Source organism: Micropterus salmoides, unplaced genomic scaffold (assembly GCF_014851395.1).
Source record: "Micropterus salmoides isolate LMB-PRFRI ecotype aquatic unplaced genomic scaffold, ASM1485139v1 Ms_hic_scaffold_22, whole genome shotgun sequence".
In the NCBI taxonomy this organism is placed as follows: Eukaryota; Metazoa; Chordata; class Actinopteri; order Centrarchiformes; family Centrarchidae; genus Micropterus; species Micropterus salmoides.
Window position 1 is genome coordinate 21,859,612 of NW_024041373.1, and position 16,374 is coordinate 21,875,985.

Sequence of the window (16,374 nt, forward strand, 5' to 3'; positions counted from 1 at the left end):
ATAATTGCGCCTTGACAAGGAAGGAGACACAGTAAGATGAAGAAAGAGTTGAGGGTGTATGGAGGGAGGAGTAGAAATGGAGATGGAAATGGAGAGATAGAGCAACATAAACATAACAATTAGCCCATTGGTCATTGAAATTTAGATCTTGTGGCAAATCAAGAATTACATCTTTTATACCGCTCAATTGTACTGCGTGAGGTAAAATGCATCAAAAGTTTCAGTGTATCCTGCACAGCGACATCCTTGGAAAAAATATGAAGAAAGGAAAGAATGAAAACTCAGAAAGCAATTGAGAGTTTTCACTGCTCCATACTTTTACTTTTCTTTGCAGTAAAGCTATCAAAAAGGATGGATTGTGCAACCTTGACTTGTTTACACACACAAAAACACTCAGGGCTATAGTGGTAAATTAAATGTAAGTACATCTTGCTCATGCAACTACTGCATCCTAGGCCCAGCCAGTAGAAACTTGCATAGAAACTTGCAGTATCTACTAAATAGTAAACAAAATAAAGAGAAAAGAAAAATCAAACATGATCAGTTTCATACCCTTTATTATGGATACATGTTTTAAGCATATCATCTTCAAAGTGATTAAGAATTATAATGTGTTTGCTTGTGTGCCTACACTTTAAACTGTTTAATACTTTGACCAAGTATTAAAAGATGTTAGGACTTAAAAATATAAATGATCAATATTTAAATAGAAACAGATGTAGAAACCTTTAAGTAACACTTGCAGCAGTCCTTAAAGTCAGCAGACAGATATTGGGAGTCCAGAGGGTATACAGATTATGTGGTTGTGGAAGCAAAATCTGAGGTGTGTGAGGAGTTCGCGCAGGACATGGAAAGGGACTAAAGGCAAACCTTTAGATGACTCTGGAGGGAAAGCAGGGACTTGCCCAGAGTGTTTTACCAGGTGAAGAGAACTACTGACTTTGACTGGTGAAATTGTTGGACGATAAAAGAAACACTTTGTGGACCTTCTGAACTTGAGCATTACACCTTCTGTGGAGAGGTCAGAAGACTCGGAGGAAGCCTTACCTAACTTCCTAGTGGAGCTCACTCAGGCAGTGGGAAGGTACCAAAAGTGGATGAGGTTCACCCTGAGGTGCCGAAAGCCCTGGACAATTTCAATTCAGTTACATTTTATTTTGTATAGTGCAAATAACGTTATTACAGGGGTGCTTGTCATATGTAGCAGGTCTAGACCACACTATAATATTATTTACAGAGACCCAAAAGTTCCCACCATGAGCAAGCACCTGGCGACAATGAAGGAAAGGAAAAACTCCTTTTTAAGAGACAGAAACCTCGAGCAGGACCTAGACTCAGGGCGGGCGGCCAACTGCCTCGATTGGTTGGGGTGAAAGAGGTAGAAAGGGAGGTGGGGAGAACACATGCACAATGCAAGTTAAACATAGTAATGTAACGTAATGGCAATAGTAATAATAATATTCAAAAAATATAATAGTAATAATAAGTAGCAATAATAATAATGATAGTAATAATAGGACTAAATATAATAATTGTAGCAGCGGGTGTCAAGCAGAAACATAGAGGCAGTAGATGGGAGCTCTTCAGCTCCGGAGGCAGAAATACCTGCAGAAAGTGAAAGGAGAGAGGAGAGAAATGAGAAAGTGCAAAATTACAGGAGAGAGAAGATGTCGAGTTACTAACAAGCATTAATGGGATAAGAATGCATACGGATGTAGAGAGAGAGGAGGAGAGGAGCTCAGTGCATCATGGGAAGTCTCCCAGCAGTCTAGACCTATAGGAGAATAACTAATATTAAAAGGCAACACACAGTAGTAATGGACTCACCAGGCACGACTCAAGGTGGTTCACAAAATAAACAGTTTATTGAACCCAATCCAAAAAGTCTCAGGTAGCAGTACTAAATCACAGAGCAGAAGTTGGAGTCAAAAAACGGAGAGCTAAGGTCAAACACACAAGAGAGCGCACACTGAGAAATCGCTAGGACACTGACACAAGGGATCAAGACGAACTGGCACTGAAACAAAGGGGAAGTGGGTAGATATACACTGAGGCCAGGGACACAACGAGGCACAGGTGAAGCACATTAGGGCCAGGACAGGTAATCACACAGAGCAGGAAGGCAGACAAAGACGTTCCAACAGACAGGAACACAACAATCTAACTGCGGGAGCTGGGCATGACAACTAAGTGATGGTTCAGGGTTCACCTGAGCCAGACCTCACCATAATCTTTGTCAAAGAGGAAAGTCTTAAGCCTACTCTTAAATATGGAGATGGTGTCTGCCTCCCGAAGCCAAACTGGGACGTGTTTCCAGAGATGAGGAGCTTGGGCTCCCTTTCTACTTTCGGACAGTGTTGGGCTATCTTGGTTGACATGTCTCTTCAATATACATGGAGGTTCAGGAAGGTGTCTAATGACCAGCATGGCAGTTCCCCTTTTTTTAGGACTGGTCATGGAACAGTGGACCAACTACTTTTCCATTTACATCCATTTACCACTACACCTGCACACTCACATACACACGTGCACTGCACATACAAACACACACATGCTGAGAAGATGGAAATGCTGTCGGTTGAAGTGAAAGTACTTGACTGTTTACCACCTTCACAAACACCGAACAAAATTAGCTTGTGTACAGTATGTGTGTATCTATCTGCACGAGTGTGTGCATGTGTGCTAAGTGCAGCATTAGCAAACGCTGTTATCATTATTGTAATGTCACGGTCATTATAGGTAATAGTCAGGTACAACACCCAGAGAGAGAAAGAGAGCAGGCAGCTAATAGAGGATATTTTACAGTGGACTAGTGTATATGCACATGTGTGTACGATAGATAGAAGCAGATAGTGTGAGAACAGAGTAAATTGCATGTAGACTTTTGATATCGGAAGATTTCCTGTGCGGTGTGTGTGTGCTGCAAGCGATTTTCTGTGTGCCATCTTTTTTGCGTGTGTGTGAGAGAGTGAGTGATTGTGTGATGATTGCAGTGGTGGTGGTTGAAGAGTGATGGCTGACCGATTAACGGGCGCATCATGGTGATGATCACCTGCGAAAAGGTCAACAATGCAGCTTCCACTCCGAATAATTATAGCTCCTACAGGCAGCACTGGAACCAACGCTGAGAAGAGAGGGGAGCAGGAGAGAGGAGTAAGGACACGAAGACTTGTAACATTGTATATCAGTAGTCCATTATTACCTAACTTCTTTGGATATCTTGCCTATTCTTGATGAGGGTGTATTATGCAAAAGTAGAACTGTCGAGTCTTGGAGTAGATTTTGCCGTTCGATGTGTTATTTAAGTGCTATTCAAGTATGAATCTGCTCAGCGCTTTACCAACTTTATAATGTGATGAAACGGCGCCACTCGAACAAGACATTATAAATTGTCTGCGTGATGTCACAATTGGGGAAAAGGTCTGAATCATAGGTTGGTATAATGCTAGATGTGGTCTAGATATTAAATGTCATTGCCAGTCACAGTAGCTGTTGAATAAAAATAGCACTACAGTTATGTCAAATGACTTCTGCTGAATAACCTTGTCACCAGTGTCCTTCATAGAATATACTGTATATACAGCATTCATACCAGTTTGTCTAAAAAAAATAGCTGCTGCTAGCAGTCATTTTACATAAAGGCACCTACCCCTTTCTAGAAATATATTTTACTCTAGAAAGCTTTTTTCACATGAATCTGCCGAAGTAGGAAAGTTTCTCGGTACTCACCCTAAATGTCAAATTCACTTGATTCACGTGTACATACAAGCGGGATTTTGTGACATCACGACTTGCTTGTAGCCAATCATGATCCAAGATGAAACTTGTGTAAGAGATGTGGAAATTTGAAACCTCCAGTGCACATACACTACGAATGGACATTTTGTGTCAAGACTTTTTGTGTAGTTAATTGAGGAAATATTCAAGTCTTATCAGTTTTCAAAATGTGTAATCAATGACAGTGAATATCTAAGTAATTCACAGAGAGAAAGACAGTAGTGCAGGGATAATGAAGTGTTGTGTGCCTCCTCACATCTTTTTGTGTGTGTGTGTGTGTGTGTGTGACAGAGAGAGAGATTCCTGCAGTGGGCATGTGGGTGGCAGAGGATCCTTGGCTGGGATGTTGGCATGTCTGCTTTCTCCAAAAGCTGTCCATGTGTGGGCACTGAGATAAAGCCTTGTTTATGCATATGCGTGTGAGTGTGTGTGTGTGTGTGTGTGTGTGTGTGTGTGTGTGTGTGTGTGTGTGTGTGTGTGTGTGTGTGTGTGTGTGTGTGGGCCTTTTTCTATTTTCTATCGATGTCATTTGCATTTTCTTAACATTCACACATGCACTTTTTATGCCAACACCTGTTTGGTGTTTCACTTAAGAGCTGACTGTTATACTACTGGATTGGATTAGATTAGGAACTTTGGGCCCATTACCGGAAAATACACACACAAACACACACAAAACAAACACACATCTTTGTTGTAAAACTGTATGTGATGAATTGGCACCATAGCACCAGCCTGGACAGAAGGTCAGACATGTAATGGCAGTCATTTGCACTTTGGATGATGTTGAGACAGTAAACAAGCCAGTCCTGCTAGTACATCAGGACTGATAAAGAAACAACATTGTTTTTATCATTGATGTTTAATTTACTATACAAAAACTAAAGCATTTGCCATTCTGTACAAGTGTACTTTCCTCTATAGGAGATCAGAATAGGTAATTCTGAAGCATCTTAAGTCAAGCGTAATGCTTCATTACATTCTCTTGGAGTCAACCACATTGCTGATACAAATTAAGTCAATATTTTACTTAAGCATATTAACTATTTGGTTATGGTCTTGATTTATTGTTTTTCTCTGTGTTATGAACAATTCAACACTCATTTTTAGAGGCAGTCTTTTCCTATAAATTACTTTCTCATTTACTTAACTTTATCTCTTTTTCTGCTCTTTTGTTTATGTCTTTTCTCTGTCGCCATCATATCAGAATTGCAGTACTTTTTATTTCCCATTTTATTTTATGTAGGCATCTTCTACAGCAGCATGTTGATTTTTAATTATCTGACAGTGGATTGACCCTTGTGTCGACCCTTTTTGTGCTATATGTGAATCCAAATTGAAATTATTAGAATTTTTGTGAGGTCTATAGAACATTTTTTTGTTACACTGAAGTAATGAGAAAATTCTTTAAAACATTTTTTGAAGTTGAAAAGATCCAAATAAATGAAAAAGACAAAATATGGAGACACTTTTGTGTCATCAGGGCTTAACTGTGTCTGTGAGAAAAATTCGATCATCATGTCAACTGTTGCTTAGATCTCGTTTAGGTTGTGTTGAAGATTTATAACTTTGTAGCAATTCATCATTTTTAGCCAACAAAAAGCTGATAACAAATCTCAATACCATGTTAATTGATTTTAGATTCAATTTCAGAAAATAGGAACAAAAACCGAGTCCAGCCTTTTTTTACCACTTCAACAGAATGATTCTTAGAGGCACCCTTAGAGTCTTTGCCAAAAAACGTGTAAGTCGCTTCTAAGAGTGTGATTAGAAAAACACATTCAAGTACACACACACACACAACACACGCATCCTTGTATACTTAATATGATGAAAGAGTGAAACCAACGTTGTTGCTAGTTTTGGTATTAACTGTCTTAACTGTGTCTAAGTTAATACGCTTTGCACTTCACTTGGTGTTTACCCATGTTATTTTCATTCTTTTTGTTTTCATGGTCACAAGGTTGTGCTGCTATTCCAGTCTTAAGTGGATTAGTCTTGTTTTTCTACATGACATCACATGTACAAATAGTACATTTCCAGGATGTTCTGGGACTGAATAATCTGAAACAAATTGATTGGATATTAGTTTTTTCACAGCAAGGTGCAGTAGGTCAAAAAAATACATGTCAAAATAAATTCACGGAAAACAGGAATCATACTGAAGAGCACTGTTATTTAATCTAGTTAATCTGACTAATAACTGAAATGTTGTCTATGTGTCACAAACCCTGAATTAAATTGGGTGATGCATGTTAATATCCTGGTAATGCATATAAATAAACACCCTTATTATAATATTAACCCTTAAATTTCCCCCATGGGAAAACTAATGCTCAGAAGATGATGTCATGTGTTTCCACGGTCTCACTCTTGCAGCTTTGACGACATCCTGTATGTTCACATACGCGTTTAAGCAGACAAATATAGCAGCAACATTCTCACACACACACCCGCTTTCTGCCCTTTGACCTCCAGTCTGGAGTTCATTGGGCTGTGTTGGGTGGAGGGGTCAGTGTGAGACAATAGTCTTCTGACAGTCTCAGGGCACCACAAGTGACCTTAAAGGGGAAGACCACTCAATTTTAAATTCATATATAAATATTAAACTGTGTGTCCATACCAAATGGTGGTCTTGTTTCCAAAATTTAATATATTTTTTTTTATACCTATATACAGATGGTAAACTGCTTCCAAAAACAAAACAGTGGTCACAAAATGAGACTAACAAAGATATATGATGGGCATATACTATATCTGCTGTCATATGGCCCAGCTTTACAGCTGTGGTGATTTTGCCCCCTTTACATTTTTAACTGTTTTTAAGACTCTTTGTGAGTCTTCCCCTATAGATGGGTTAGGGTTTGACTTTTGGATATTCTTTTGTTTATTATACTATTCTTTATACCATAAACTTTTATTCACGCTTTTTCTGTTCAAATTAACAATTCCTGTTCCTGCAATGATAATTATTTAAACTAATGCCCCTATAATCCATAATAGTACCTGTGTATGACATATTATTAAATTAGAATTAGTTTAACTTTGGATTTGACTTTCTGTACATGTGAGTAACTTACTGTTGGGTAAGGTAATGGGTAGTGAAAGGCTTACTTTATGTAAAATATGTGGCTTTATTTGTCATGTTTTTCATTTTAATCAGCAATGACTGTGGGTCTTTTAACTGTTGCCCTCCTAATGACATGTTGTCCTTCCCATGCCCTCATTGTGTTTGTGTCTGTGTGTGCTTCAGCCGTTACCCCCACCCAACAAGTTCACTTCCTTGTTTTCTTACCACTCACTTTTCCTGTGAATTGATATCTGTGTCAAAATAAACCAAACACAAACCTCTCACCTTTCAAGTCAAATAAACTTTGCACCTCTGTCTAACCTTAGAAGAACAATAAACTTTACACATACATACACCCATCCTGGTTTCGGTTAGAACTTGTAATGATAAGTCCTGTTTGTTTTTTAAAAATGTCTTCCCCATGTCCTGTGGACAGACATGAGGCTTTCAATCTGTATTTATTATGTTTAAGAGGTAAATACGTATCTGGATAGGTATGGGCAGAGTTGCAGAGAGGAGAATCCGTAACATGCACCTCTCATTCCTCATTGGGATCAGAGGATTTTGAATGAGGAGAGGTCAGAGGCTGCGTTTGGAAAGTTACGTCCAGATTGCCACTCCACTGGCCAGTTGGACGGATGTGCAGGATTATGTCAAATCTGCACTGTATTGTTGCATTTTAGTCAAATTACTCCACTCTCATCTGTGATAATAGGTACACACAAACACACACACACACACACACACACTGCTCTACTTACTTGCATAATGGATTGAAATTTGTCTTTGTGGATATAGAAACAGGTGTTACTTTGTTTAGAATGATTATAGTCGATTTGGGCTCGTGTGTTGTGTGTGTCTCCATCCCATCTAAAAACTCCTCATGTAAAATCTACTTCTTCTAAAAAAGTGAATTTGTGTAAGGATGAAAAAATCAAGACTTTATTATAAGCTAATTTATATTTTTATATTTATATCAGGGCTTGAACTAGTTACAAGGAGCTAATCTTCATGGCATCACCCAACACATAAATAACATGATATAAACTTTTTGGTCAGTATTTATACTTGGACATCTTTGTTTTGTTCTCTTTCACGTACCGCATTTTATTTTTGAAGAAGAACAAAACCCACATCTTAGCCTCCACCTCCTTGTGGTGGTTGAGCATTACTTTATTTTTGTCAAGTAAATGGTGGATCTCATTTTCAGTGTGTGAAGATTATAATTATTGTCTTAATAATGTTGTTTGAATTTATTAAATATTGATGTACAGCAGAAGAGTGACAGAAGGGTGTGATTGACTGATCTAAATTTGTCTCTTGATGACCAGGGTACTGCAGTAATTTTATTAGACACAGTTATTAAACATGAAACACTTGGAGGAGAAAGATAGTTAACAAGTCCAATCTATTTATACAGCATTTTTATTTACAATGTAACCTCAATGCGCAGTAACAGGAATGTTTTCTTCACTGTCAGCAAGTTACTGTACAAACATAAGTACAAACTGGGGTCAAGCATGCAATTTTAATTGTGTTTGTAGCCTTCAATTACAAGTACTATTCAAATGCTTTTAGACTGTAATAAAGTTTTTTTTCTTAGTCAGCAGGTTATCGTTGTCTCTGTAGACAGTAAGTCGTGCCCTCCTCTCACTCAGAAATATTCAAGCAAATATATATTTTACATATCTACATTAAAGTTAGATTCGCTAGCCTAAAGCTGAGGTAAACAACATTCTTAAAGTCCTCCACATATGTTGAAGAAGACAAAAAGTGCAGGGTATTTGCACTTTATGAAAACAATGTAAATATAGACTAATTTTGTAAAAGCATTTTGCCAGTTGTACATATTACCCTTGTTGTTATTTTGTTTCTAAAATATGTCATTAAGAAACCTTTTTTTCGTTAAGGTGATAACTGTACTGTTAACAAAAAGAGTCCACATCTATGTCTCAGTCTCTGTTTTCTGAGGTTCATACAGTTTTCCCCTTCAGAAGAAAATGCTTGTAGACTCATTGTGACTCCAACAATAGCTTGTTCTTTTCACATCATCCACTCTTTGCATTATCATTTAAATCACATTATGTACTATACACAGAGAGTCTCAAACACATACACATACAAACTGGAATTTGGAGGGTGGAATGTAGTCCAACTTGTACTCCCACACTCCACCATAGAGCGCCCTGATATTACGATACTTATCAGTTAAACTAATTACTCACGTATCATCATGTATACATATGGAAAAAAGCTAATTCTCTAATTCAGATACACACATTTATACGCCATCTCTCCTACACACATGCAAGTTACAGTACAGTGGTGTTTAATGTACAATGGAACCAGTTAATTTGACTTTGTTTGTTTTACTCTTTCTCCTTTTGTGTGTTGTTTTTATTCTTATATCTTCATATTAACTTCAGAGCGCACACTCCAGGTATTAATTCCACAAATGCAAGGTGCCTCTGCGCCGCTTTGAAGTGTCCCAGTAAGAAGTATGCATGTCTGCGTGTACACGTGTGTGTGTTTACTGTCGCTGATGGTATCTGTGCTCGTTGGATTTTCTGATGTTCTGCATTCTTCCCAGTGCCTCGACAACAGGCTGGGGTGAATGCACACAGAAACTCAAACGTAAACAAAAAAGAGCGTCTTACTCATGCAAATTGTTTTTCCCCTTCTTCCTGTTGGTGGATTTGTTTGTGAACAAAAGAAAATAAATAGCCTCTGCTGCTTTATCTGGAGCTGCTATCGTAAGAATGCATTCTAACCTGACTCTCCCTCTCCCTCTCAGTTTGTTTCTCGACCAGTACAGAGCCAGCCTGGTTGATGCTATAAGGAGATTATTGCAACCCAACGTAAGTGTGTGTGTGTGTGTGTGTGTGTGCGTGTTTGCCTCTGTGTGTCTACTGTATATATCTCCGCTTATCCCCATCCTCTAAATCACTACCCACTCTTCTCATCATAATTAGGCCTCGCCCAAAACCCTATACACATTAATAGGCTAACAGGATTAATATCATGTAATGCTTTAATGCTTTTTATGAGCAACTTGAATGCATCGCTCTGATCTCCTTCTCTCTCTCTCTCCTGCCTTCCCTTAATCATAAATCCTAGGCAACTTCTCCCTTTTGGCCTAGCGATAAGACCCCATGCTGTGACAGCCAAAGCAAATGGGGGGGGGGGGGGGGGTAAAAACCAAAAGGCTGGAAGAGATACGGTTGAGATTTCTATTCATCTGAGGGAACAGGGGTGCATTTTAAGTACATAGGCCAGACTGTTACAGGAAATATCTGTTTATGAAAAAGAGGTGAAAAGAGCACTGGGATGAAGGAGATGGGGAGAAGAAGAAGGAGGAGAGGACACAAGAAGGTATGTGGGAAGAGAGAGGCGGACGGGGAAAATAGAGGGAAAGGAGGAGGGAGAGGAATTAGGATGACGGAGGTATGGAAAAGATGGACATTGATGAGAGATGCAGAAGAAAGGGGAAAAAAAACAGGGAGGGAAATGTGTATCTTGTTGAAAATCCTTTATAGATGGCGGACCGGACACATGCAAGTTATAATAAAAGGGTCAGTTCACTCAAATTACCAAACAAAGAAAACACAATATCTAAATGCATCCTGTCTTTTCATAAACACTGTCCCTGTTTCTCTGAATAATCCACCTGGCTGTGATCGGTTTTCACTAGAACTACTTGCTACAGAAGAAATAGCCCCATGATAACCATTGACTGCATGTTTTCTGGATTATCCAGCACAACGGGGACACTGTTTCAGAAAAGAGATGTTGCTTTCAAATGTCATTTCTAAGTTCTGTCAGCACCTCAAATGAAATTCCATTCACTTCCATGTAATTGGGGTGGAGTCAGAAATCTCAGCAATGGATAATTTAAAACCTGCACACATAAAACTGAGACAATCTGCTTGGCCAGATACCACAATATGTAAGTGAGAAAATCTTTATAATTTGGGTGAACCAAACATTTAAAATCCAGTTCGTTCATTAGCTTTGAAACAGCAGGTAGCAAGAAGGACAAAAGGATCATACTGTTAATATTACTTTCAGGTTGTTGCCAGCGGTGACACACATTTTCTCAGCTGGCTTTTCAGACAGTGACATGCGCAGGAACATCTATAACCTGAATATGTGTCTCAGTTGCAGTTGAATGCAGAAGCTATGTGGTCGAATGACAGACATGACATCTGGCCATTGTTGTACATCTGTGTATTAAGTCTCTCTTCATGTCTTTCTCTCTTTAATCCAGTGGAGATAATTCAGGAGCTAATATGATTTGAGTGTCAGCCATCAGACTGTCACTACCACAACAAGCTTTGCCAAATATTTAATAATTTGCTAAGCTGATTAAGCAATTAACAAAGCAATTAATTCTCTATTCTAATGGCACTAATTTGTTGTTTCTGACAAAGGTGGTCCATCCGGTGGGCTGGATCCCCTTAATCAGCTGATTAGTGCTGTGAGGAATTTTGTTTGTTTGCTTTTGCTGTGTTTTTAGAGTTGGTGGGGAGAGTGAAAAACTGGATATACAGATGAAAAATCATCTGTCAAATGGAGTGATCCTGCTGTTTTCACTGCCTTTTGTGTTCATTTACAGTAGCTTGTGTTATGTCAGTGTGCATTTGCTCTATGTGTGTTTGTGTGAGCATCCCTCTTTGCTCCATTTAATTAAAACAATAATAACATGATCAACATGAAATAAAACTGAAAGGATTTCAAATAAACTTTGAACCTGTTGGTAATCCTCTTAGTATTTGTGGGATGTCTGTGATGTATGTGCACATACAAACACTTTCTTTCTCTATGTATTTCTCACACACGACACACACGTGTACATGTCACATACATGAGTAGACACTTCACACCTACATGTGTGTTCACATTTGATTGGATTTGTAGCGCTTAATTTTTTTGGTTTATCATCTAATATGTACCTTGTAAAAATCAAAGCAAAGGGAGACACACTCTTAACAACCTGCGTGTGTGTGTGTAAAGCTAAACAACAAAAGTTATGAGAAATGAGGTGTGAAACTATCTAACTCCAAAAGCACATAATTTTCTATCCAGGGCATGGCGTTGGTGTTTGCTCCTCTGCGAGGTGAAACTCTGAGACTGTTTTGTCAGCTGGCCCAGCAGGCCGGACTCTGCGTCTCTCAACACCAGCAGTATGACGCTCAGGTCATGGATGTTCACTTAAAGGTAAGAAGAACAGAAAGACATGTCGTTGTTTTGGTAAGAGAGAGGACTAAGTGATCGAAACCAATGTTATCAAAGTATGCAGGGCAAAGTGCTCCTACAGTCATATATCAGTCAATAAAAATCATTATCTTTCTCACCATGAATGTAGAGTGTAATATTCTCACGTAATGACATAAGAGTTTCACGTCAAAGAGTTAAAGTGTGACTATTAATGTGGGATGAATAAAATAGAACAAGTGTACATGATAATCAACTGTTTGTTTTTAAGTTGTTTAAAAAATGTCTTAAACAACAGTTTTTGTGATGACTTGCCTCATGTTCTAACCAAGGCGACAGTAGTAACAACATGTTTTGGTGGAAATTAAAGGATACATGTTTACATTAAACTTGGCCATGAAGCTATTCCTATCTAAGAAATGGGACAAAATCCACAGTCCTCATTCTGTTAATTGAGACTAATGAAGCCTTGTATATGCCTTGGCTGAACTTTTACAGAGGTCAATGACATCAGGCCATTGTCTTAAAATGGACTTGGATGAAAACCTGGTTAAACACAGTTCAACAGTTGCTTTCTCAAAAGTGCTATTGCTGCTTAATAAAGAAACCAGCAACAATCCAGGCCTTGTAATGTGCACTCAGCTTTAATAAAGACCAGCAGATTAGCCTGTTGTTTGATGTTTAGTGACACTTTGTGAGACACACCGGAGCTAAAACAAGCTACCTTAACTTGGCACCGTGACAGAGACAGAAGGAGAGAAGGAGAGAAAAGGACACTGAAAAATAGAAAAGGAGCGACAGAAAGCACATGAGTAGGCAGTGTTAAAAGAAGTGGTGTCCAGCTGTTAACTCCATTACACACACAGCTACAGAAGAACAGGACAGCAAGGAGTGGGCTAAATTGGTGCACACACATTCACCTACACTGGTGGGACAATTGGACAGACTGGCCATTAAAGTGACTGTTAAAGTGGCCTGAACCTCAGCAAGGAAAGTCTCTCTCCTTCTCTCTCTTTACTATTTCTCAACCACTAAATTTAGCATGCACAATCACTCACACATTCTATATAGTAAATATTAAAGTCCATGCTGACTGAAGCACAAGACAGGACACATTTAATTGTTCAGTATTTAACCAAATGCACCGTCTTTCGCTAAACAAAACCAGTCTTTTAGTAGCCTAAACCTAAGACAACGTGGGACGCAGGACTCAATTCCTGAGGCCAGTCCATAACTGTAATACCCCAACATAACCAGAGTATCACTTACGTTAAGTTGAGACTTTGCTTAAAGATAAAATTATTTCCATGTCATTGTAGGATTTTGTAAATAACTCTTTATATGTGGTTTTTCAATTCAATTCAGTTTTATTTATGTAGTGCCAATTCATAACAAAAGTCATGTCATTGCACTGTTCATATAGCGCAGGTTTAGACCGCACTCTGTTTAATATTATATATGGCAACCTAAGAATTCCCTCCATGACCAAGCACTTGGCAACAGAGGCAAAGAAAACTTCCTTTTAAGAGTTAGAAACCTCAAGCAGAACCATGGCTCAGGGTGGGCGAAAGTCATACGGTATATTCAGTGAATAGTGAAGATTCTCTCTGACCAATCAGTGGTCTGCAGTGTTGTCATGTCACACTTTACTATTGCCTCAGCTCGCGTGAAACCTCGACGGAGATGATATGAAAAAAAGTACAAGGTAACAGGTACAGGTACAACTTTTCCCCAAAGGAGGTGAATAGAGTCAAGGCGAGTTGAGCTGGTACCATGGGGTGAAAAAGGGGCAATTTTAATCCGGGCAGTAACAAATTTCCTCTTAAACATTTTTGGCAAATCAAATTAGTAGTATATAAACTTTTTTTGTTGCTGAGTTTAGTCTAGTGTTTGGTTTCCCCTCCTTGTTAAAACTGGGAAGCAAAAGGGAAACATTTGCTGAATATGTCAGATAATGGGAGAAATACTGTATATATAAAGAGAGAACCATTCAGAATGGCGAGAAAAACATACTATACACGAGGCATGGCTTCAGATAGTAGTAGAGTAGGTCGTTTTGGCCTCAGGTGTTGTCACAAGACGAGTGGAAGTCATTTTAGAAAAAGGACACACAATTCTAGAAAACTCAGAAAGATGGAAGAAAGGAGGGAAAGAGAAAAAGAGAGAGAGAAAAAAGTAGAGAAAGAAGTAGCTTCAGTGGGATTAAAGTGGACGCCGCCATTGGCTTCAATTTAAAAGAAATACAACTTGGTTGAAGAAATCTGCGAGAAGAATTGATTGGGCCTCAGGTCCACAGAATATAGTCATTGAATAATCCTAATGGTTCACCACCTCAACGGCTTGGGAAAATTGCCACTCAGGCCTGTTATAGTGGTGAGAGTTGCTTGACGACAGAATGTGTACAGTGTGGACTATGACATTCAGACTAAATTTGATGCGGGATATTAAAAAAAAGAAAATCACCCTTAAATTATGCAGTTTTTTTCTTCTTCATTTCTGTGGCATGCAAGGTTACTGTCAGACCACTCTTGAAATACACATTTCCATTTACATATGTCACACACACACTTGGGGTCAGGTGCTGCAAGGATATGAGGACAAGTTGAAGTGCCCCCCTCACATCTGAAGGTGATTAAGTCTCCTCTGCTTATCTTCTGATGAACACTGAACAACCCCTGTGTGTTTTGTGTTTGTGTGTGCGCGCTTGTATGTGCTTGACTGACCACACAGCTAAGAAACAAGCTATATCACAATCCCACACAGACCAGACATCAGTCAGACAGCATATTGGCTAGACATTACACACAAACACACACACCACATGATGATATCACAGCGAAACATACACTATCACTGTGCGCGCACACACACACACACACACACACACACACACACACACACACGCACATCCAAATGAGCAGCTGCCTGTCATTTGCACTACAGATTAGCTTTCTTCAGCTATATTTTCTTTCAGTGGGTGGACCAGAACACAAGAAAAATGCATATCAGAACTGACAGTGGAACACACACTATGGATTTTCTTTCACTGTGGCTTAACACAATCAAAGACATCTCCACCAATAGCAGGTGTATCCATTTTCAGGAAAAAAAACTGGAACTGAGAATTCAAGCTGTTTAAATGTCTCTAGTGTAACATTAGTTGCTTACAAACTAAATTAACCTTTACCATCGCTGCCTCAGTCTTTAATTAGATTGTGTTTATTTTAAAGAGCTGCCGTCACTTTTATGAATAAACATTTTACATTTTGTAGTAATGTTAAAATTTGTCATAAAGCTGTTCATTTCATCAGAAATTTGTGATAGATTAAGCAGATTGAGCAGAAGCTGGGAGGCAATATGCTCGAAATCAGTTATAAATTAATACAGAATATTCTTCTAATATTAATGCAAAATCACATTTAAAATATTCAAATTAATGTGCAATGAAGAAAAGTTTAATTATTACTCAGACAAAACTCTTCAAACGTATTAAACAAAACCCTCGCTTACTCATTTTGGCAGTTTTAATCATTGGTTAGTTAGTTGGAATCATTACAACAGAGCTTTGTAAACCTGTATGATTATATAATCAAAAATATGTCGCTCTTAGCCTCAAAGAGATAATATTAAATTATCTCCTTGGTGTTAAGCTACCAGCGCACCCCAATCAAAGTCCAAACCTGTTTCAGGTAGCCATGCAACAACATAATGTAGTTGGTAGAGTTTCCACATTTTTCGTTTTGGCTTTTACTTATTTTTATGCTCCCATAGCAACTCACAAGCTCCTCCATCTGGAACAGATGCTGTTGAAACAAACGTACCCCCAGTAGCTGTGAGTATATTGGCATCCCTCGCTGTGCCAGATTTGACACACGTCAGATTTGAATTTGTTTGGAATATACTGCCCGTCTTAATGTTTGCTTGTGTGAAAAAAAGAGAGAGCAGGCAGCGTTTTTATTTATTTATTTTTTTTAACAGACCATCTCTAGACCCCCAGCTCGCTACTCTGCGGTTTTCCAAACATACACACACTTTTGCCCTCTGACACAAACACACTCGAGGGACTGCAGACAGCAGGCAGGCCCGATGTGCAGCGGTAGTGTATCTAAGAACTGTGTGTATGTGTGTGTCAGTGTAAAGCGTGTGCTGAGACGGGCAGACAGGGCTAGCGCGTTATCCTCTTATCCCCACTGTTGTGGAATAGAGAGGCAAGCAGCTGGAGGGACTGCAAGCAGCCTGATAATGCCAGCGCTATTTTCTAACCCGCCATCTTAATCTTGTTACTCAAATGGTTGTGAAGAGAGAGTCATGAA

The 16,374-nt window shown here is 38.9% G+C and overlaps 1 protein-coding gene across 1 annotated transcript in view; it reads left to right on the forward strand.

Annotated features, from left to right (window-relative positions):
• Positions 1–16,374, forward strand: part of camkmt (calmodulin-lysine N-methyltransferase) — a 111,949-nt gene that overhangs the window by 87,518 nt on the left and 8,057 nt on the right. The window contains exons 9-10 of the mRNA XM_038737597.1: positions 9,642–9,705; positions 11,933–12,064. Of these exons, the coding sequence (XP_038593525.1) occupies positions 9,642–9,705; positions 11,933–12,064 (196 nt within the window). The remainder of the gene's footprint in view (positions 1–9,641; positions 9,706–11,932; positions 12,065–16,374) is intronic.